The sequence below is a fragment of the Artemia sp. Qi Xiang Cuo genome, chromosome 10 (genome assembly GCF_049724085.1).
Source record: "Artemia sp. Qi Xiang Cuo chromosome 10, ASM4972408v1, whole genome shotgun sequence".
Classification (NCBI taxonomy): Eukaryota; Metazoa; Arthropoda; class Branchiopoda; order Anostraca; family Artemiidae; genus Artemia; species Artemia sp. Qi Xiang Cuo.
Genome location: NC_142803.1, coordinates 36,566,814 through 36,592,187, shown reverse-complemented (window position 1 = coordinate 36,592,187; position 25,374 = coordinate 36,566,814). Strand labels below are relative to the sequence as shown.

The 25,374-nt window shown below is 34.3% G+C and overlaps 1 protein-coding gene across 5 annotated transcripts in view; it reads right to left on the bottom strand.

Annotated features, from left to right (window-relative positions):
* LOC148947711 (calcium/calmodulin-dependent protein kinase kinase 2-like) overlaps positions 1 to 25,374 on the bottom strand; it is a 404,349-nt gene that overhangs the window by 17,582 nt on the left and 361,393 nt on the right. For 3 of the 5 annotated variants that reach the window (XM_089096214.1, XM_089096217.1, XM_089096215.1), the window contains one exon: positions 19,357 to 19,503. The exons of 1 other annotated variant lie outside the window; for it this stretch is intronic. In XM_089096214.1, coding sequence (XP_088952340.1) covers positions 19,383 to 19,503 — 121 coding nt within the window. In that variant the 3' untranslated portion in view covers positions 19,357 to 19,382. Of the gene's footprint in view, positions 1 to 2,392; positions 2,557 to 19,356; positions 19,504 to 25,374 lie in introns of those variants that run through there. One more of the 5 variants, XR_016142386.1, reaches the window with a different exon arrangement.

Genomic DNA, 25,374 nt, shown 5'->3' with positions numbered 1-25,374 from the left:
TGTCCTTTTCATATCCAGAACGACAGTCAATCAATGAACTGAACTCAATGTGCAGAAATGATGCCAAATTAAACAAAAAAAAAAAATTAAAATAAAGCAACAATCTAAAATGCTTTACTTTTATGCAGTTAAAATTGTCCTTAAAAGGTTTACTTTTACCGTACCAAAACTCCTACCTCCACCTCAACCTTTATTAAGGAGCTGAACTAAGAAGCTGTAAAAAGAACTGAAAGAAAACAATAAGTTTAGAGTGGAGAAAAAAAATTACAAACATAGCGTCGTTTCTTTTTGTAAAAAAAAGATAAAAAAAAATAAAAATATATTTAAATATTTTTTTAAAAAAATTAAATTTAGTCACACTTAAGAAAGTAGCTCCCAGGGAGTAGCTTCGATACAAAAGGTCAACTGAGCGGACAGGTTTGTATATCGACATACTTGCGGAAAATTTGGCTAGCTCATCAGAAATGTGCCTTTGGGCTTAGGGATTTATTTGACCTGTCCCTAAATAAAAAGCCACTCATCAGTCAGAAATGAATGGGAATTTCAAAAAAAAAAAAAATCATTTCTTGTGTAGGTAGGATAAATGGTATGACAAAATCAGTTTGTTTTCATTTGTCTTTCTTCCTCTTTGGATGCACAATCTTACGCTTGGAGAGAATATTACGTTGGAGTTGTCAAGTAAATAATTTGAATAAGTAAGTATAACAATAAGTAATCCTTCTTTTAGTATACGACTTTGAGTGGATCCAGAATCACATGCCTAAACTTCTCCAACCACTTAGTGGCAAGGGGTGGGCGTCAGGGGCGTTATTTGCTATGGGGCAGAGGGGGGATACTTCCCATCCTAGGCCTAAGTTTTCCTCCAGACCCCAGTTTGCCCCCCTCCCTCCCAGCTGAAATTTAGTTTCTCCAAAAAAGTTGTCAAAACTAAGGTAAGCCTGCATAATTCAAGCATCCCCTGAAACAGGTCAGTTTTCTTGAGCACATCTTTACCTTTTTTATAACTCTACGGCTGGTTTTTCAGTTTTCTCTATCATCTTCACTTGATTTGGGAAAATTGGCTCCAACTTTACCCCCCCCCCTACACACAATTTTTACAAAATTACGTCATTCGTTGGGGTATGGATTTAGAGATCTACTCAGAATATCGTTGCAAACCATGAACTAGATGACCTCTATTCCCTTTTGAATCAAAATGCTTCATCAAATAGCTTCCTGGGACAATCTTTAAAAAATGAGTGCATCATATTTACAAAAACAGTGAAATTATCTGAAAATGATTGTCTAGAAGGGAGAAAACCATAATTGAAACCAAAAACACCCAAACAGGAATCGAACGCTAGACACTTCAATTCAAATTTGAACTCTGTACCAACAGAATCACGCCTCTAACAAACAGATTTGATATATTAGTGTTTTTACCTTAATTGCGCAGCTTAATGGAGATTGGACGAAGAACATACGAGAGGTGTTCTTGCAAACCTCCAGTTACAGGTTTTGGACCATAACTATTACAATGATGATCTCGTTTTATACTTCCAAGCTTTTCTACTTAAGAAGTGACATCAAAAGTGTTGTTTTTAGTGCTATTGAAAAACATTACGTAGGTACGAGCAATAGCTTTTAAATGAGCCATCAAACATCACTCTAAAAACTACTGGTAGCCCACTAGCCCCAGCTTTTCTACTTAAGACATGGCACCAAAAGTGTCGTTTTTAGTGCCATTTTGAACTTGCTGATGGTTGAAATTATAGGAAGGACGTAAATATGAGCAATATCTTTTAAATGAGCTACTAAAAATCTGTCTAGATACCTGGAATACCAATACGCCCAATAAAAATATGCCAATACCGATACGCGTGATGTCAATACCTCTGATACCAATACACTGTGCAGCCCTTTCCCCGGGGGCTATGGAGGACCATATCTTCACCAAAACAAAACATATTTGACTTTGAGCTATGGTAACAAAATGCCTATCTCAAAATCGTGATTGGATGACTTTCGGGGAGGGGGGCTAGTTGCCCTCGAATCTTTTTGGTCACTTAAAAAGGACACTCGAAAATTTAATTTCCGTTCGAATGAGCTATTACATATCTCTCTATGACTTTCTGGTCACCCCCTAGCCTTGCTAGAAAAAAAAAGAAAAAAAAAGAAAAAGAAAACGGAGACAGATCAGTGCTGCCCATGCAAAAAAGTCATTTTCCTTGTTATTAAAGGATGGGGGCTGTAATCTCCTATTCCTACATTTCTAGGTTTTCGACCGTGCTGATTGCAATGGTAGAACTGATTAGACGCCATTTTCGAGGGGTTTTAGGCTTTTTTCGAAATCATCATAAAATTCTTTTCGCAATAAACTTTTACTTTTAAGAAGAACCGAAAAAATAGTTACCACTCCTGAATCAGTGTCCGATGGTATTTTTTTTCACTAGGTAGTTTTTTTTCTAAACGCGTTTCTTAACTTTTGGTAACTATGGGCTGTGGTTCGCTCTTTACTAGGTTGAAGCTACGAATGCAGCCATGATCGTCAGAAACAGTCGAAGGGAATTGTATGATCTAAAACAAAATTGATGTGTAAAAAAGAGAGATTGTGTAGTAGTTGCACCAATTCAAGGTTCATGATTTTATCCTAACTCCGTGGGGGCGAGAAAAGGAGAGGGAGTAAATTCTTGTTTTCAGAGAATCTTCCGGAGGGTATGTCAAAGCCATAATTTGTCGGAAGTAACAGCACTTGTCCTAGTTTCACTTTTGCGGTTTATACTCGATCCCACCTATCTAGAGGAGTAAAACTTGTCACCACAGTATTGACCAGACGACTTCTTCAGACCTCAAGCAAACTTAGTACTAAGTTAAGTCTAGTATATTAATTGAGCCTTATCAAGCCTTCGTGTTTTATCGCTTTTTTTAGACGCAGATAAGAAAAAACCAAGATAAATTTAGTTCTCTTGTTTAGTCACACTAGACATGCCAATACTGCCCTCCCATAGTTACAAATGTACTTAAATTTTGCTTATCGTTCCGTTTGTCTTTCAATTTTAGCTTAATTATTCATAAGATGGCGCCACGATGATTAATGAAATAAAGAGTACATTAATAAAAAATTCCATAAAACCGCTATCATTAAAGATTACAGTTTAAAGAGTCCAGCTTTTAGGCAATTAATTAAGGTGTACCTAGATTTAGTTTTGAAGTCAATTTTTAAATCTTTTTTATGTAAATTAATTTAAAAAAACTTTCCACAATATAAGTTTATTGAAAAAAAAGTAAAGAACTCCATTAAACCAAAAATTAGCAAAAATAAAATAAAATAATCTACCAACCGTGAAACTACCATAAATCATCATCGATAAATAAATGAAACCCAAAACGACCAGAAATTACAATAATTAACCAAGTCAAACTCAAAACGAGCAGAAATTAACATAAGTTGGGCGCAAAACCCCTATGCCTTCCCAAGGCCAGAACAAAATTTGCACTTTTCTGAAAAAATATAAATGTTTTTACTTTTATAACTTTAATAAATCAAATAGTATGAACATTTTGATTACTAAATATCAGCATATGTATATTAAACTGACAATGCACATTCATTTGTCAGCGCTAGCGCTAGCCCGCTAGCATTAGGCAGCGCTAGCGCGCTGCCTATGATTATAACAACAGGGGAAATTGTAACAAAAGGCATGTTCAGAAGGTTAAAATGCAGACGTTAAATCGAAGGAAAGTAAATTTATAAAGCTACACACAATAGCATTTATAAACCTATTATCATTATTTCATTGAGTATTCAGAAGAGGCTTCCTAAAAAGTTTCTTCCCATAGATTTACCCAAATCAATAGTACCATAGTAGCTAACATACATTTGTCTTTAAATTAATCAACGCTATTGCTTCATGAATTAATACTGCCGTGGATACTAAGGCAATCTTTGTTATTTATTCTAAAGAAACTTTCTTTTAAATATTCTATATCCTAGACGTAAAAGTGAGGATTTACTCCTCATATTCGTTGGATTTACTAGAAACAAAAAAAGGAGAAAGAGAGAGAGAGAGAGAGAGAGAGAGAGAGAGAGAGAGAGAGAGAGAGAGAGAGAGAGAGAGAGAGAGAGAGAGAGAGAGACAGAGAGAGAGAGAAAGAGAAAGAGAAGTAATTTATTAAACTTTTTACCAAAGTTAACACTATTTAATTTTTTTAGTTCAGGGGTTAAAAATAAACCCTATACTGTCACCGACGCTGGGATTTCCAACGATAAAGATTAAAAACCACGAAATTTTATTTTTATTTAATTAAAAAATTCCATGTGAAAACAAACAGCGGCGATAAAATTTAAAATGAGCCAAAATTATTCTGTTTATAAGGAGGGTCGGCCCTGTTTGGGCCAAAGTTGTTGTTTTGAGCCAGAGAATGACAGAAATCGCCAATTTGGCGTGGTCTATTTGCTAGAACTTGCAACTTTTCCGATTGTTTAGGACCATTGGTTTCCTCCACTTGGCAGAAAACTGAATGAAGAGCTAAGTTTATGTCAAAAACTCCAAACGCCTCACTTGACGTCTATCCAGACGAAGAGGCAGCAGTGACTGTTGGGAAAATTAAAAAGAGCAGGAGTTCTAATTAGAGTCAATCTTTTCGTACCTTTAAATATGCAACACTATTGATTTTAACATTAAAGTACTGATCAACCAAATTTTTTTTTGCCATAAGTGCAACGTCTCACTTGAAGTGAAGCCCATTTCACTAGATCGTTTCTTCAGTCTCGTAAGTTTCGGTTTCTTAAAGAAAGAGTTGCCACCCCCTAGTGATTTATTTATTGGCTTATTTATTTATTTGTAGTGATTTTTTATATTGGCTAAACAAAAAAATCATTAATTTTGCACATAAATTACTAGATTATAGAAGAAAATCACTAAATAAACCAGAAAATCACTACAATCTATATATATATATATATATATATATATATATATATATATATATATATATATATATATATATATATATATATATATATATATATATATATATATATATATATATATATATATATATATATATATATATATATATATATATATATATATATATATATATATATATATATCTGGACTTCTTTTTCTGTTTTTTCCTCTTCTTTTTTAAGACGAAGATAACTAATTCTTAGTTTAAAGAAGCGAGAATGTGGAAGCTTCCTTGAAGTTTTTTTCTGTTATCAAACAGTTCGTGGTAACGAACTGTAAGTAAGGAGCGACCCAGCTCAATGGTAACCGAAACTCTAGAAAATGGTATCTTGATACAAATAGATACATCAAAAGAATTAGATTTTAATGCTGATTTCAAATATATACGTTTCATCAAGTTTAATCCTACCCATCGAAAGTAACGCGCCTGAGAAAATTTGGCTGATTTTCGAAAAAAGGGGGGACGACCCCCTAAAAACTATAGAACCTTAATGAAAATCACACAATCATATTCCGCGTATTAGAGAACCCTATTGTAGAGGTTTCAAGCTCCTATCCGCAAAAATGTGGAATTTTCCGTATTTTGCTAGAAGAAAGATCACGGGTGCGTGTTTAGTTGTTCGTTTGTTTTTTTCTTTTTCCAGGGATGATCTTATCGACCCAGTGGTCCTAAAATATCGGGAGAGGGCTCATTAGAACGGAAATTAAAAGTTCTAGTGCCCTCTTTAAGTAACCAAAATTTGGAGGGCAACTAGCACCCCTCCCACGCTCATTTTTTCCCCAAAGTCACCTGATCAAAATTTTGAGATAGCCATTTTGTTCAGCATGTTCGAAAATATTATAAGCATGTTTTTTAGGATGACTTAATCCCCTGAAGTTCCCGGAGGGAGGGCTGAAAGTTATGAACTTTACCCAATGTTAACATATAGTATTGGTTATTGGGAAGTATACAGATGTTTTCTGGGGAGATTTCTCCTGGTAGTGGGGGGGGGTGGTTCGGGGGTTATTTGGGAGGATCTTTCCATGAAGGAAGTTTTCATGGGGGAAGGGACATTGCTATGAAGGGGACGCCGGACTTCCCAGCATTATTTAAAAAAAGATCAGAAATTAAATATAAAAAAACAAGTTTTTCAACTGCAACAGCAGCAACATCAAAACTTAAAACGAACAGAAATTATTACATATATGATTGGGTTCACCCCCTAGTCAATACTTCACTCTTTAAGCAAAATATTTTTTAGCAATTTAATAAGAGCTGTTTATTCTAATTAAAGGCCTTTTTGATTAAGCGGTCATTTTTAAAGAATTGGAACAAAATTCGAACTTTCGCTTAAAGAGCAAGGTATTGCCTGGGGGGCGAACCCCCTAATATAAGTATTAAAAATGTAGGAATATAGAAGCTGGGTACGTAAGTTTATTCGTATGTTACGTATGTTCATTACGAATAAAAACGTTCGTCAATAAAATTAAACAAGTTTCGAGAAAGCCATTTAACTAAATAAAAGTAAATTAATATGAAAATTGTGTTTTAATTATTCATGTACGGTGAGCCAAGATCAAAACCTGCATTTATTCAAAAACATTTGACTAAAGCTTGACTAAAAACGCTGAAGTTTGACTTTCTCACAACTCTATTTTTTTTTTTAAACAATGAAAAACTTTACCGTAAAGAGCGAGGCGTTGAGGAGGGGACAGCCCCTTTCATATACGGAATAATTTCTGTTCGTTTTAAGTTTTAATGTCGCTCCTTACTTTCAGTTAAAAAAACTTGTTTTTTTTATTTAAATTGGAAAAAGAGTTAAGCGTAGAGTAATCTTTGCCCTCTGGTATGGAACTGTTCTATCGACCTACCGGACTGAATAAATAGTGTCTTTTGCTCAATATTTGCCAAATATTTCTTAAAAGCATTTTTAACAGGCACGCCAATGGATGATGCAAATGGAACGAGAGAGAGAGAGAGAGAGAGAGAGAGAGAGAGAGAGAGAGAGAGAGAGAGAGAGAGAGAGAGAGAGAGAGAGAGAGAGAGAGAGAGAGAGAGAGAGAGAGAGAGAGAGAGAGAGAGAGAGAGAGAGTGCAAGCAAGAGGGAGGGAGAGAGAGAGAGAGAGAACATGGGTTAAATACACCCATTGGTTAAAAAAATTAAATAATTTCTCTGAAAAATACTGTCACCGAAGCTGGCATTTCCAACGGTACAGATTGATGACAGATTGAGCGGTATTGATACAAAATTTTATTTTCATTCAATAAAAGGAATTCCAAATGAAAACAAAGAATGAAAATAAAGCTTAAAACGAGCCGAAATTATTCAATTTATAAGGAAGGTTACCACCCCCTCAATCCCCAATATTCCCGTTAAAGTTTGATTCTTTTATTTCCATGCTTCAAAAATGAGTGTTCTAATTTAACCCAAGAACAATATAGCTTAAAATCCAGCGTATTTTTCTACGATGCTTCCCCAGAAATAAAACGTTGACATTGATATAATTCAATAGCATTATATTCCATACAAATTCCATATCAATAAGAACCTGAGGGAAAGACCTGAAAAACGTATTTTCAAAAAAAAACTGTCTAGTGAGAAAAAATCGTCTTTTGACGCTGAATCGGAAATGGTAATTGTTGCTTCGGTTGATTTTGGAATTAAAAGCTTATTTCGTAAAGAAGTTATCGATCATCTCGGAAGAAAGCCTGAAACCCCTTGAAAATGGTGTCAAATAGAAATAAAAAGTGAACCATTGGAATCAGCAAGGTCCAAAACCTTTAGTAGGATATTTACAGGTCCCCACATTGAACACCAAAAAAATAACTTTTTTTTGCATGGGTAGCACTGATGTCTCCCTTTTTTCTTTTTCTTTTTCTAGAAGGGCTAGGGGGTGGCCAGAGAATCATAGAGAGGTGTGTAATAGCTCATTCGAAAGATAATTAAATTTGTAAGTGCTGTTTTTAAGTAACCAAAAAGATTGGAAGGCGAATAGCCCACCCTCCCTACAGGCCCCCTCCCCCAAAACTAGTCCTATAAAAATTTTGAGATAGCCATTTTTTTTAACACAGTTCAAAGGTCCAATATATATGGTTTTGATGATGATTTGGCCCTCCATCGTCCCTGGGGAAGGGCTGTATGTGGTATCGCATGTATCGTATCGGGAATATCGGTATCCGATGGTTTTTTTTCAGTCATTTTTAGGCTCATTTTTTAAGCATGTCCCGGCAAGGTATCATGGTTGCAGCGGCAGCTGCAACCAAGTAAAGAGCGAACCACAGCCCATAGTAACCAAAAGTTAAAAAACACGTTTTGAAAAAAACTGCCTAGTGAAACAAAAATACCATCTGACACTGATTCAGGAATGTTAACTATTATTTCGGTTCGTCTTAAAAGTAAAATTTTATTGCGAAAAATTTTTTATGGTAATTTCGAAAAAAAAACCTCACACCCCTCGAAAATGGCGTCAGATCAAAATGAAAAGTATACCATTGGAATCAACATGGATAAAACCTTGTACAGGGAAGTTACAGTCCCCCTCCCTGAACAACAAGAAAAATCAATTTCTTTGCATCGATAGCACTGATCTGTCTCCTGTTTTTTTTTTTTTTTTTTTTATTTTTTTTTAACAGGTCTAGGGGGCTACCAGAACATCATAAAGAGATTCTTAATGGCCCATTCAAAAGTTATTTCTCATATCTACGTGCTTTTTATAAATTCTGCCATATGCAAGTGTCATATGGCACTTTTTGTGCTATTTCTCAAAGGGTGGCACTAGCAAGCTACCAGAACATCGTTGGTAGATTTTTTATAACTCATATAAAAGATATTGCACATATCTACTTCTTTCATATAAATTCCACCATCATCAAGTTCAAATGACACTAAAAACGGCACTTTTGGTGTCGTGTCTCAAGTGGAAAAGCTGCACTGAAAAAAAAAGAAATTGATTTCCAACAAAATATTTTGCTCGAATTTAAACAAGTAAAAAAATATCCAATTTTTCTGTTGGAATTGTGACTTGCTTATTGAATTCCAACAAATTATTGCAAATTATTAAGATTTATGTATTTTTCAGTAGAAAAAATGTAATTTTCACCGCAAATAGGTTACATTAATCAGAACGGTTTGAACTTCCACAGTAATTTGAAGTATCCTTCTTATAAATTGAATGTTGAAAATAGAATTATTGGACGTAATATCTTCAATCTAAATTCAATCTAAGTAGTTGGATTACAGAGGAAAAAGGGGAATGCTAATTGAATTTTGAATAGAAAAAGATAATTATAAAAATAAGGGAATATATTTTTACTTTGAAAGAAGTTGAGCTTTCTTGTCTGCAAAATGAACACGCAGAAAATTATGTATAAAAATGTTCTCTTAACTTTTACAATCGCTTTTTTAAAATACATTTTTGTGAGTTTCTGTAGGTAGAAAATTTCTTAAGATGCTACCCTAACCTTAACAGTACTAACGGTGAAAATATGTTGCTTTCTGAATTCAATTTTTTCTAATTAATAACGAAAATTCTTTTGTGGGAACAACTTATTATTTTTGTAATGAGACCCAAAAAGAGTTTCAAAAAAAGGTCTTTCCTGGATTAGCCATAAATTTGCTGCTTACGCTGAATAACCAAGTAAGCAAATATATCGAAGAAAAGAAGACGCTTGTCCTGTCCTTTACGTACAGTTAAGGAACCAAAAGCTTCCCCAAAAAAGATAATTTTCTAAAATGGAGCACATTTCAACTGGAGTTAGAAATACTACATTTTAATAGCATGAATCGTGATTCAAAAACTCCGGTTTGCTAAAGGATTAATTAAAAAATAGGACGTTAGCCCAATAAGTTTTATCAAACAGTTCATTGTGTTAAACTGTGATTAAGGAGCGACTCAGCTCAATTGTAACTGAAAGGGATTAAGAGATTTTGCTCAATTGTAACCGAAAGGGATTAAGGATTTTGAAAACAGGGAGCCTGATTTTTGAAAAAGGGAGAAACACCCCCCAAAAAGTCAATAAATCTTAATGTAAATCAGACCTTCAGATTCAGCGTATCAGAAAATGTTCTTGTGGGGGTTATGATCTCATATCTGCTCAAATGTGGAATTTGTGTTTTTGCCTGAAGACTGATGACGGACTCGTTCTATTTGTTGTTTTTTTTTTTTTTTGTTCTAGTGTCCTTTTTAAAAGACTATAGAAATCGGAGTAAAAATAAGCCTCCTCTAAATACCTGACTGTTCTCTTATTTTGTTTTTGGTTTTTAGTGTTTAAGATAAGATTGACAAACAAAAAAAATCATCTCTTTAAACTATCTACAAACACATAATACGGAAGCATATCTAATGTTAAGACCTTCAAACGCCAAAGCAACAATTTTGCCTAAGGACCATTCAGATCAGAGAGAGAACACATTCTGATTGTGATTGTAAGTATTGAGTTTGGTTTATTTATATTGATAACTTGTGTCTTATGTTTCCCAAAATATTTAAGATAGTAGATTTTTATAAATAAAAAAGTTTAGTAAAATTCTATTGTACTTTTCTATTAGCTTTAAACTATGCAAGAAGTGAAGTTTGGTTAATGCTAATGAAACTAAACAAAAAAGGATTAAAATATAATAGTTTAGAAACAAAATTTGGTTATATATTTGCACATTAGGGGGGTGAGGGGTAAAGCATAACTGTTTGCAATCCATTTCTCCGTTGAGAGAGCCTGTTTGACTAGTTTATTTTATCATCTATCTTGCGTGGCTTACAGCTAATAGAACAGTACCAATTCTACTTTAGCTACTTTTAGCTATCTTGGAAAGGGGTTAGGTTAGGAAAATGAAACTTTCAGGGATGGGTCTACAGGCTAAAGTATGGGTACTTGTGTACTATCTGGAACACACGCGAAAAATGAAGTTTAGTTGATGCTAACGAAGTAAAACAATATGGGATAAAAATATAATAGTTTAGAAACAAAGTTTATCTAGTTATTTGCGGATTAAGGGGGATGCGTGGTAAGACATAGCATATATTAAATACCTAACCAAACCTAGGTACCTTTTTTCCCCCTAAACCCCATAAAGCAATAGTTTAAATATTGTATACCCAATAACAAACCACGCTTTACAATCCATTTCTCTATTGAAAGACACCCGATTCGAAAGAAACCCGCATCTTCCCTATATAATATAGCGCATGTGTTCCAGATAGTATACAAGTATCAAAGTATGTCCCGGGAAGGTATTTTGAAGTACCTACTTCCACTCCTTCTCCCTCTAGAGGGTCCTTAAATTTGCCTACATGACAGGTCTATACTTATTGAAATTTTGACAATACAACGTTTTTAATTTTCAGTTATCAGTTTCTTTTTCTCAAGGTTTAGTTCCAAAAATGCAATTCCTGTTATTTGAAAAAAATTTCAAGCTATATTAATATTTTTTTTCTTCAAAATTTGGGAAATGTATTTGAATTTCTTTAAACCCTTATATATTGCGATTGAGATAAGTTGTGAAGCTGAAAACAATTTCGCTGTATTTCATCTAAGCAGAAGATCTATTTTGCAAGTTTTCAATTTTATAACACACAGATTTTATGAGGCGGCGAACAAGAGATTTGATGAAATCTGATGAGTAAATCAAAGGTATTCAGAAAAGACAGGATTTGTGGCATTATTATTGCAACCGTTCATCTCTGGAGGTAGAAAAAAGGGGGGAAGTCTTCCTTTTATTTGTGCCTCGATTTGATTTCATCTTCATTTCAGGTCCGTGTGTCACTGTTTTCATGATTGGAAGATATTTCTTACTCAAGTATCTTCTGTCGGCCTGCTACTACGCCATTGATTTACTGATTTCCACCATGAAAAAAATGCAGCCGTTGAGAGGTGTCATATTATCTGGGAGAAATTTTTTGTTGTAATTTTCTGTTCTTGTAAAATAAACGAGATTATTTTTTTGGTATTTTTTGATGCTTCGGAAAGAAGAAAGGGCAACTGAATCCTGAGAATTGGATATTAGATTGTAGACCTAGGAAATTGAACAACGCTAGTGATGGAAATACAATAAAAGAACGGGAAATCCAGCAAACAAGATGGAAATCCAACAAGGATCTTAAAATCCAACATGTTGTTTTTTCGGCAAACTGAAAATTCAATTCAGGTATGGAAATTCTAAAATTTTGTTTCTCAACAAATTGGAAATTCAATAATAACCATGGAATTCCAAAATGGTCTCCAATATTCAGTTTCAGCTGTTGAAATTCCAATTTTGTTGTTGATAAACAATACAAACAATTTTTTTTGAATCTCAAACAATTTTTTTTTACAGTATGGGGCTATTGGGCTAGTAGAACTTATAAAAGTGATGTTTAATGACTCATTTGAAAGCTATTGCTCTTATATAGGCCTACGTGTTTTTTTCAATTTTTTAATCATAAGTGCGATATAGCAGTGAAAACAAAACTTATGTCGCCACTTCTTAAGTGGAAAAGCTCTGAAGTACAAAACAGGTATCATTGTAATAGCTATGTTCCAGAACCCTTAACTGGAGGTTCACAAGAACCCCTCCCGTACTGTCCCCTCCCAGCCCCCTTAGTAAGTTTCATAAATCGTCTGCTCATCAGTAAGCTACTGAAACATTAGGAGGCTACCCCACCGCCGTAGATAGATGTTTAACGGCTCAAATATAAGCTATTGCTTATATTTACTAGATTTTTAAAAATTCTACCGTCTATTAGATTTCACAGATTTTAATGTTAACTAGTTTCTGAGGAGAATTTGCATTGAACTCTTTGTGATGGTTGAAGCATTAGCTGCAACCTGGTAAAGAGCAGACCACAGCGCATAGTAACTAAAAGTTAAAAAATGTTAAAACGGTCGTTGTTTCTTCTTTATTCCAAGCCTAGCGGGTTACTAAAACATCATAGAGATACTTAAGAGCTCATTCAAAAGCTATTTCACACATGTACATGGTTTATATAAGTACTGCAGTGTGAAAATGTTGCATGGCACGAACAAAGGCCCTTTATGCCATACCTTAAAGAGTCGTGTTAGTTGGTTACTAGAACATTTTAGATGGATTTTTGATAGATTATATAAAAAATATTATTAACATATGCACCTCTCTTACAAGTTCCATGATCTGCTAGTTTCAAATAGCACTAAAAATGGGACTTTAGGTGTTATGTCTCAAGTAGAAAAGCTAGGGCTAATGGGCTACCAGATCATTTTAGAATGATATTTAACGGCTCTTTTGAAAACTTAGACATATATTTACTTGATTCTTATCAATACTATCAGTCATAGGTGAGATATAGTACTGAAAATAACACTTTTGGTTCCTCTTCTGAAGTGGAAAATCTTAGAATCATAAAATGGTATTATTTGAATAATTATGGTCCGAAACCCTTAACTGGAGGTTTGGCAAGAACACCTCCTGCAACTTCCTCCTCCAGTCCCCCTTAATAAGCTACACAATTAAAGTCCTACAAACACTAATATATTAAATTACATTATTAGAGGCGTGGTTCTGTCAGTACAGCGCTGGATTTCAAATTAGATTTTCATGCCTTCGATTCCAGCTTGAATTTTTTTTTTCAATCATGGTTTGCATCTTCTTACGACTAATTTTCAGAAAATCCATTATTTCTGTAATCCTGATGCACTAATTTTTAAGGTTTACCCCGGGAAGACAGATTTTACTTATTACTCATATCTACGTGCTTTTTATCAATTTTACCATCCAGAAGTGCCATATAGGCTAGCACTAAAAACGGCACTTTTGGTACCACTTCTTAAGTAGAAGAGTTTGGAAGCATAAAACTGTACCATTGCAATAATTATGGCCTAAAGCCCTTAACTGGAGGTTTATAAGTTAACGTCATATATACTCCCCATCTAGAGCCTCTTAGTAAGCTTCGTAGATCAATTAGTTATTTTCAAAGTAAAAGATTATTGTGAAAACAAATTAGCTAAAACTAAAAACTTTTCAACTAAAAACATCTACCAAAAATTAAGCTTCATTGATCAACAGTTTTGAATTGAACCTTCAAACTTCACTCTGTGATGAAGCCTGTGTGCTAGTTCTAACGGCGGTAATTTGAAGGAAGGGTCGTTCTTGCCCCCTTAGTTTCTGCTCTTGACCTGACTCTGAATACACCCGTTCTTGGTTGTTTCAAGAGCGAGAGCAATTTTTTCATTTATATAGGTTGGGAAAGCCGATGACAGTGCGTTTGATTGCAAAGTGCCACTAGGTCAAATTTTTAAACAGCATTTAATTATAAACACCAGCTTTTAAATTGACTGTTAAAAAGCTAGCTTTTGTTACTGAAGCCTTCTGGTTTTTGATAGTCAGAAGGGGATTTATTAATCCCTGTCTTTATCAAGGCTTTTTCAGGTGAAGTCGGCCGAGAAAAACAGTTTTTTGTTCATCAAAATACAAATGTTCCTGAAAAACATGTAGTGTCTTGCAAAGTATTGATAATAAACTTTGTTATAGACTAAAACTTTTCTTAGCTGTCAAGGTTGTTTGCAGTATAGTTTTGCGATGTCTTATCTCCCCTAGATATGTGATAATTAGAAATTATTGTAAAAATAAGTTTTAAACTGAAACTAAGAAATGACATTAAAACTTGAAACGAACATATATCATTACGGATAAATAAAGAAGATCATGGCAGCATTGTTTCTACATTAAATTTAATCAAAAACGAACAAAGATTAATTAAAAAAAAGAAGCTTTTCCGAGGGAAGTAAAGAGCAAAGTTCAAACTTAAAACGGACAAAAATTATTACGTCACAGCCTATTTAATATATATTAATATAAGTAGTACAAAGAAACCAACTAATTATGTTTCCCTATGCTTTTATGATTATACAAAACAAGCTCTTTACTGAAAACACAAAATAATATAGGAGTTTTGGTACAGTAAAAGCAAACTAATTAAGGACATTTTTAGGATCAATCCCTTTTAATATAAAGCAACAATCCATTTAAGGATTTTCTTTATTTTTTTTACGTTTAATTTGGTATCACTTCTGCACAATGGGTCAGTTCAATGACTGGCTCTTGTTATGGTTCTTAAAAGGACATATCATGATTAGTTTTTACACAAGCTCAAATTAAGGCCATCTTGATAGCATTAGGACTATAAACTAGCTTTAGAAATTGTATCATAGCTTGAAATTCACTCTGTATAGAGAAAAATAATCGGATTTCCAGAGTTCATATTATGTCTTATTTGATCTTCATTTCAAGTGACACTAAACCATATTTCTTACAATTTAACACTGTATATTACCCACTATTGGTATTATAGCTGGTGAGAGCAAAATGCTGCTTGATAAGTCAATCCAATATTTATGCTTGTCGTTCAATTACTTCGTGTTTACTAAAAAATATTTAGTTTTACACTTGTGTTTTTAAGATAATTTTATTGTGTGATGAAAGTTCCTAATGTCACAACTGGTGTTAAACTAAGAAAAGCTTTATAGATTCGTTTAGTATTGTCAGGCTTCATATTCACTTTTGACTCTTAAATCAATAATCCTGTTTTTTATACTTGACTTTTGTGTTTTTAGTAAAGCGCTAGTTTTGTATAATCATAAAAGCATAGGGAAACATAATTAGTTGGTTTATTTGTACTAGTTATATTAATATATATTAAATAGGCTGTGAAGTAATAATTTTGTCCGTTTTAAGCACAGTTTATATAATTAGGTAGTAAGTTTATCGCAGATGATTTCTGGCTCTTCATTCTCGGTGCGAACAAAAAGCTCCTCCCACTTATTTCTGCACTTATGGGTTAGTGTGATTCGTCAATCAATGAGAAATGGTTACAAAGTGCATTATTTGTAATTGCGAAAGCAGAAAAAAACTTGGTGGTTAGCCGGCCATGTGGTTTGCAACTGTCCCATCTCACAGGTATGACTTAATTTATATACAAATTATGACTTAATCTATTATTAATATACAGTGGACTCAACTGATTGGCCTATGTAGGATTTTATAAAAAGGGGGAGGGGGTTGATGAAATTTGTGAAAATAAGGATTATTTTCTTCTAATAACTGGTGGAATAGGTGTGATGGTTCAGGGGCGGATCCAGGATTTTTTAGGGGGGAAAAATACGTTGATCCGATAAACTTATGTTAGTAGCAAGTTTAATTAATGCAAACTTGCGTTAATTAGGTAAATTACACTACTTTAGACTACTTTAGGGGGCACCCCTCGCCCCCCCTCTGGATACACCACTGGATGGTTGATCATTTTTTTTCACGTCGTGATATTTATTTTCTAGATAAGAGCTAGTTTCGTTTTCAATCAATTTTTTAGTATAAAATTGGTAGACCTTTCCTGAACTTCGAACAATAAACAACTCTGTTTTAAAATCTTTGCCCTTTGTGAATTAAGATATCGATAAGGGTACCTGTTTGAGACCAATTTTAGGACTTGAGTTCTAATTATTCTAATTATCCTGCTGGAAACCGGGACTAACCAATCGAATTTGGCTTGAGTGCAAAGACCTGAATTGGGAAACTGGCTGCGAGGACTTCCCCCTTGAACAATTTATAAGATTTTTTTTTGCGCACACGTGCATATTACGAAGTAAAATTTAAAAATCGGGAAATCGAGAGACGTACCTATCAAGGGAAATAAACTAGCAAGTAATTATTTTAGTTTTAGTAGTTTAAATATTTGATTATTTCTTTTTTTGAACAAAGGGGCAAAATTTTTTAAAACTTATGTTTGATTATCTCCTTAATGAGCTCCTCAGTACTAAAGACAATAAAAATCAAACCAATATCAATAAACATATGTGAAAAGTGGAAGTGACTATATTTAATTTAGCTGCAAGTCTACATTCATGCCCACCACGTAATTTCCCTTTGAGAAAAAATTGATAAAACTTCTTTCCATTCTTAAACCAATGTTACATTTACCTTTTGCATTATTACAGCCCACTATATATACATTTATATAAATTTATATGCAGTGTTACAGCCATACCAATTATTCACCTTTCCTTTTTTATTCTTTAATAATAATTTCTGGTCGTTTTGAGTTTGAGTTATCGTAGGCTTCTATTTCTACTGATCTCAAGTTTAATATGCCATTTAGTTTTCTATATATATATATATATATATATATATATATATATATATATATATATATATATATATATATATATATATATATATATATATATATATATATATATATATATATATATATATATATATATATATATATATATATATATATATATATAAAAAAAAAAAACAAAAACAAAAACAATATATATATATATATATATATATATATATATATATATATATATATATATATATATATATATATATATATATATATATATATATATATATATATATATATATATACACACACACACACACTACACTATATATATATATATATATATATATATATATATATATATATATATATATATATATATATATATATATATATATATATATATATATATATATATATATATATATATATATATATATATATATATATATATATATATATATATATATATATATATATATATATATATATGTGTGTATATATCGGCGCGTACAAACAGCTCCTCTCATTTGATCTGCCATCAGCGGTCCAATTACCCTGGAACACGTATTTTGGCAGAAACTTTCTCAAAATACCTTTGAAACCCACTCGAGACTTCGAAACATACTTTTAATTCCTAAAAACATCTAATAATAACATTGCACTACTAATTACCGATTTTCATATATGTATTGGAATAAATTAATTTGAAATTTGTTTCTTTAAAATTAGTGTTACAACGTTGAAGCCAAGCATCATATTCAAGAGAGATCTGACTTATTTACCCGTGAAAAGATGTAATGTTACTTATTTTTATACCGGTTTATACATTCTCTGGAGCAATCGCACCTCGGTCCGGGTTTTTATAATGGGTGAGATAGGGAAAGATCATACTGCTATTACATATACTGTGGTTTTAAGTTTCAACTTCGCTCTTTACTTCCCTCGGAAAAACTTTTTTTTTTAAATTAATACTCATAAGAACTAATACCACAGTATTAGGTAATAGTTGAAGGGGTTGAGGAGGAATGTAAAAAGAAGCTTAAGAGTATAGGCCTATTGTCATTTCTTAATTCCCGTTTTCGAAAACTAGCCAAGACTTTCATTGACGTTGCATCATTTCAATTGAGAGTCTTTCTGTTCTGCAATTGAACAGAAGGCAACAATAATGGGGTGGGGACGAAAAGGATGAAGCAATAAAGGAAGAACATATTATTAGATCATGGCTTAGATTATAGACCATTCCAGAAAGCTGCATTTATGTAGCGCGAGGCAATCGAAATCAGAGGAATATAACAAGAGGTAACTGTTACGCCCGGGCAGTATTATAGTCACACTTGTGGATGAAACTAAAATTACCCTCAACTTGATGAATTTCTCTGCTTTATGCAGCATATTAGTCTAAATAAAATGAAGACATCAGGAATCTTGGAAGTTTTAGAAAGCTCAGACACATCTTTCCTAGCTCAAACACATCTTTCCTGGCTCGATTCTAAAAAATGCATTTCATTGTTTAATTCAGTCTCTTATTACCCTACTATAAGAACGTCAACATTTTATTCTTTTCTGATACTGCTCTCTGACGTGTATAACAAAGTTAGAAACTTTGTCCTTGAAACAAATAGTTCTGTAAATAAGCTGTTACGTGATTTGAGCCTTCTCCATTTTTTAGTCGAGAGGCAAAACGTAAAAAAATGAATATAAGCAAATTGTGCTGCGTTTTTAAAAGTTTTTTGCAACCCAGAAGCACGGCAGTGAACAACGCTGCAGAGCTTCCTCAACAAGTGGTACAAGTGAAAGAAATGTAGACTATGTAGACACTGTAGACAATCATATTTGTGGGATCCGTGCCAATTCTTACTTGTTTCTATTATATAAAATTATTGCATCTACGATTTTAACTCATGTTTTTCTAATTGTAATTGTATGCTGAAAGTTCTAACAGCCAAATCTAAAAAATCGTTATTGAAACACATACAAAGCCTCTCTGAACCTTGGTTCCCGGGTATTCCCCCCTCTTATTGGGCAAGTGTAGCAAAAAAAAAGAAAGTATAATGTCCTGTCAATTCGTCACATATTATGCAAAACGACGAAACTGAGGGTTGAGCGGTTGTTAAAAATTTGATGTACCGTATCGGGTTGCTAATTTTGAATTTAGGTCTTTCACAAAAGTTTCATTCAGTCAATTTTGCTGTGCCATCTACTAGCACCACTACCTACTAAGATTGGTAAATGTGGGTACCACACTTCAACACATAGGCTATTACCGTACGGCGCTGTTAAGGCTCCGATAAAGGAAGCCCCATTTACTGCGATCAAAAAACTCACCCATAATCTATGTCCTATTATACGGTAAAATGTCTTTAGCCTCTGCCTCTATGTTTGCCAAGCCATAAGTTGGCAAAAGAACACCACTGTCATGATATTCCCCCTTTCTTTGGGATATATCTTCGACAAAGCTGACAGCTTCAGCTCACGATAATCAAGCTTCCCTTCACTGCATTCCGATTTTATAATGGGCATGTAAAATATAAATATAAAATATACTATATAACATATACATATAATGGTAATGTAATATATATATATATGTAATAATGGTAATGTAATGTATATATATATATATATATATATATATATATATATATATATATATATATATATATATATATATATATATATATAATAAGGTAATGTAAAAATCCTTATAACTTCACATCTTTAAATGGTTTTTACAAAATAGCGAAAGAAAACTAAGTTAAAGCTTACGATCCAACTGTCAAACTGACACTCTTTTTTTCAATACTCAAATTAAACTGAACAGAATCAACAGGTTACAATAAAATTATTTATAACAAGAACATCTTATCAAACTGTGGAAACGACTGTAAGCAAGGAGCGACTCGGGTCAATAGTAACCAAGTGTAAACCTCTATTTAAGTTCTTTCTATATGCCCTTTTATATTGGCAGATGTGATGGTTTACGTAAATTCCAAAGATAGACGATAAACGTTGGTACATGGTCTTTATTAAATAACGTGAGAATACACATAGAGAAAATAAGGTAGCACAAGAACAACTAACTACGACGAAGGCGAGAGATGGACTGCCTTTAGAAATGAGCGAAGAATGTAACTTTCCTGGAACGGAAGTTCCAGCCCTGGGAACGACCCCTTTCCCACGACTAGCTTTTAGTCCCAAGAGCTCCCCCCTGGACCGCTATCGTTGACGCATAAATGCCCAACTAACTAGGAAAGGAGATACCCGGAAATGCTTCTCGAATTGATGTTAAATACTTTACAGATTCTCCCCCCTGTTTTAAGTTAAATTTCCCAAATTTGGCTTATCCCCTTCTCATTAAACCCCCAAACTTTAATTAAATTCAAAACATTCCCTTCCCAAATTATTCACTTCTCTCCTACTAACATTCTACAGCATGAACTAGTAAACAATTACATAATATAAACACTACACAATACTTGCATAAGTAAAAACTTACATAGTATAAACGAACCACACTAACAACAGTAGTCGGAAACTGGATATTTTAACACTTCATTTTTCTTTGTATACTTTAAAATAGACTTGTTCCCCATACCCCTGAATTTGATGAGGACAAGGAAACTTGGGATTATGTATAAACTTTGAATTAGGGCAAAAGGAATGACCGGGAAAGGCTAATTAATCCTGAAAATACCAGCGACAAATAAATGAAATTGCAGAAACTTTAAAAATCATACCATGCTGCAATGACGTTAAGATATTATTCCCAATAAAATCCTCGGGGTTTTATTGCTGCGGAACGCCTCGGTTTAGACCTATTTGGTTTTTCTCTACTAACTTGTGGTTCGACAAATGGCAGTACTACTGTTAATATCTCTACATAACTATTAGCGCTACGCATTAAAACCATCCCGTGAGGCATCAACCTCATCTCGCGAGATATTACAACCAGCTTCCTCTACCTGGGTAGCCAAACCGCCCTGCGAGGCATCAGTACCATCACGCAGTGCAACAAAAAAAAAACATCCTTTGAAGCATCAGTACCATCCCACGGGACCTCAAAACCAGCTCCCTTTTCCTGGGTAGCCAAACCGCCCTGCGAGGAATCAGTACCATCTCTCAGTGCAACAACAAAAACATCCCGTGAGGCATCAGTACCATCCCACGTGACCTTAAAACCAGCTCCCTTTTCCTGGGTAGCCAAACCGCCCTGCGAGGAATCAGTACCATCTCGCAGTGCAACAAAAAACCCATCCCGTGAGGCATCAGTACCATCCCACGGGACCTCAAAACCCGCTCCCTTTTCCTGGGTAGCCAAACCGCCCTGGGAGGAATCACTACCATCGCGCAGTGCAACAAAAAAAACCATCCCGTGAGGCATCAGTACCATCCCACGGGACATAAAAACCAGCTCCCTTTTCCTGGGTAGCCAAACCACCCTGCGAGGACTCAGTACCATCTCGCAGTGCCTTCTCATTAGCATTGAGTCCAAATTTCACCCTCGTCAGCGCAGAAAGAAATTCATCGGAAAAAGAAGACGTTTCTCCTTTCCCCACTATCTGTTCCATCTGTTCATATTGTTTTGCAACCTTATACGCATCACCTAAACAAAAAAAAAATTCTGCACTATTCTCTAACAAATACCGTTTGTATGACGGTCTGATCCACTCCTTGAATAAATTTAGAGCAAATCTTCCAAGAACTACACCATCATCCCTGGCTTCTAAGGACACCCTAAATGACCTTCCTAATCTTTTGCATCCTTCTATAGAATAGATATACCCTTTTCCTTAAATTGAGCCACGCCTACAAACTCTGCAACCATGTTGCCTATTATTTTGCCTGGGGTATATACTACAAGTAATCCACCTTTTAAACTTGACAAATTTATAATCGTGGGATCCAGATTCCCAAAAAAAAGGAGCGAAACAAACCATGGGCCAAAAATGACGCAAAGCTTTTGAATCAGACCAATTTAACAACAACTGAAATTTTTTTTAACTTTGCAACAAACTCAATTTTTGTAACTTTGTAACAAATTTTGTAACAAACTTAATTATTTTTCCACTTTCTGACTTTGTGAGTGGCGTTATTACTAAAAAAAAGGGTCAATTAGCGATCCTATTACTTGGGACTGTTGAGGCTGTTCTATTGGAGGATTAATTGGGGTGGTGCTCAGGGGAGTTGGAGGGTTTGTTGGGACCCATGCCTTGATCTTTTGAAGGTAATCATAAAGTTCATCTTGATCGAAATCAGGATCATTTGGGTCAAATAAAAGAGGTGAAAATATGCCATTTCCCCTCCACTGTTTTACAAAATCAAAAGCAACCTTTTTGTTATATCCAGTTTCCGCCGGATCGAGAATAGGAATAAAAACTGACATATTGAGATTAAAATTTGAAAAGCAGTTATTCTAAAAATTTAAATATTTGTTTTAAACACAGCTCTTTAATTACGGACGACAGATTTTGGGCAATAAACTTCACCTTTAACAAGAAGGGTCTAATAAAATTTACTGGGTTGTTTAGTCGTGCTAAATCACTTACGAAAGGTCGTCTGTCTTACATCCAATTGCAGTTGGTCTCAATTAAATCACTAGCGTCAATTGGAGTCACAATTGAGAATTAATTTTCGATTATCGAATTCACAATGTTAAATTTTGTTTGGAAACTGTCAAATGTAGATCACACTTCGACTTTATAAAATCAGGTAAAAAAAAACACCAAACGTAGAATCGCTAAGTGAAGGTAGAAATCAACCGGAGACTCTCAGTTGTAGAAATTTGAATTAGTATGTAGAAGCTATCGCGAGGAAATCCATATTGGGCATTGTGTAACAGCCTATTTCAAAATGTTCATTTAAAAGAAAGTGTTTCTCAAGAAGGCGCTTTGAATAGAAAAAAGTTCAATACCTCGTAACATTTCGATGCCTTTTTATCAGTCTTTTGTAGTATTTGCGGCTCAATATCACAAGCATTTTTGGTAGCGGGCGAAATAGCTCTTCAATATGTTGCCAGTATTTAGCGTAAGATGTCCTAAATACTTATAACGGTCACTCAAATGTCACTTGGAGGTTTTCCACTAGTGATATATGCTCCACTAGTCTTAACCGCTTGCCACCACTCTGTAAACCTCTATTTAGGTTCTTTCTATATGCCCTTTTATATTGGCAGATGTGATGGTTTACATAAATTCCAAAGATAGACGATAAACGTTGGTACATGGTCTTTATTAAATAACGTGAGAATACACATAGAGAAAATAAGGTAGCACAAGAACAACTAACTACGACGAAGGCGAGAGATGGACTGCCTTTTGAAATGAGCGAAGAATGTAACTTTCCTGGAACGGAAGTTCCAGCCCTGGGAACGACCCCTTTCCCACGACTAGCTTTTAGTCCCAAGAGCTCCCCCCTGGACCGCTATCGTTGACGCATAAATGCCCAACTAACTAGGAAAGGAGATACCCGGAAATGCTTCTCGAATTGATGTTAAATACTTTACACAAGACTGAAAACGGAATTTTGATCACAATTGACATATAAAAAGAATTCACTTTTATTGCTGATTCTTTTTTCGACGTAACATCTTTAATTAATTGCTGTTTCCTTAGACCACACCGCCTTTCTATGACGAACAGATAACCTTTCAAATGGGGATAAATCCATTTATTTAGACAGTTACATCAGTGAAAAAATATATTTTTTTCACTGTCTAAATAAATGGATTTATCCCCATTTGAAAGCTTATTAGTAGTAAGTATCTATTGAAGTTGCAGACACATATAGGAATCTCCATGTTATTTGCTTACACATATAGGAAAAACATTTCTAGATCATGTACTTATGGATTTGCTTGCCTTATGTTCCTTGGTGTCTTTCCAGAGCATGTACTTATGGATTTGGGTGGATTATGTTCCCTCCCATGCTATTCTAGGAGCTTATGTTCCTTTCTATGCTATTACAAGGGCTTATGTTCCCTCCCATGCTATTTTAAGGGCTTATGTTCCCTTCCATGCTATTCTATGTTCCCTCCCATGTTATTCTAAGGGTTTATGTTCCCTTGCATGCTATTCTATGTTCCTTCCATTGTTATTCTATGGGATCTCTACACGTGATTAAACACGTCATGAAACTACGTGCTATTTGCTTATGCCCGGTTGGTACCAGTCCAAACGAGTGGGGATTCCCCTCCTGTTCCTAAACATTGCAAAAAAGATAGCAGTATGAACGGGGGATTCCCAGCACAAATTTTTTTCAACTCAAAGTTTTTCAACCAGACTGGTTTTTTCGAGCTGACACCTGTTTTTTAGGCAGCCAATCAGAGAACTGCTTAACAATTCGTCATTGAAACTCCGTATAAAATGTTCATGCATTACAATTTAATTTCCATTATGTTTTAGCATATTGAACATAGTACACTGAATTTTATTAACTTTGAAAACAATGGATATTTCATTTGTCAATGTGAGTATAGTTTACTGAATTTCTTAGATAAAAAGCATGTATTTCCAGATAAAAAAATCTTTTTTTCCAGATAAATTCAAATTTCAGGGGGACTTAGCCCCCCCTCCCCCCACCCCCAACAATAAAAACCCATACAATAGTATACTCGTTAGAAAACGCAAAGAAAGCTTTTTTCCTCTATGTAAACAAAAACCACCCCCACCCTCCTCTGTAGAAATAGCTATTTCGTTCAAAAAAAATGACCTTTTTTCCAGTTATCAAAAATATTTTTCCGATCTAAATAGAAGCTTCTGTGTTACAAGAAACGGTCACTTTAGGAGAACAGGCTTCGGCACGCTCATGCTATCACAGAGATTAAAACCATATGTGTTTATAATTACAGAAAAGGGTCCTTTTTTGGAACCAAACTTCAAAACGTGTCGTATCTGAAAACAAAAGCTTGGTGATTAAGACGGTGGGGGGGGGGATTTGTCTAATTCTAGCCGGAAACTCAGAATTGATAGGGGGCAAGATGGAACGATGTCACATTCTGTGTGATTTTTTCTTTAATTGGTGGCCATTCAAAAAGCGATGATTTCTGTTAAATAAATAATTCTTATACATTTTAAAATAGCTTTACAGGGCCTGAGAGAGACTCTGTTCCCTGATTCCGTGCGGTTTAAGGGGGATTATTCGCGCAGACTATTTTTCTCTTCTGTAAAAAAAAGAGAATTATTTTTTTCATGCTAAACTTTGTCTTCTTTTTAAGGAAGAGGATTCCTACAATTACTCTCCCCTGGAAAAGATAGCTAAGACTAACGGCGTTGCTCCAATATGACAAGTGGAGATAGGCAGTCCATTGGGGGCCACTCACATCAATTCCAAACCGGTGCTGCCTGCCCAAAACCCACCAGTGCCAACT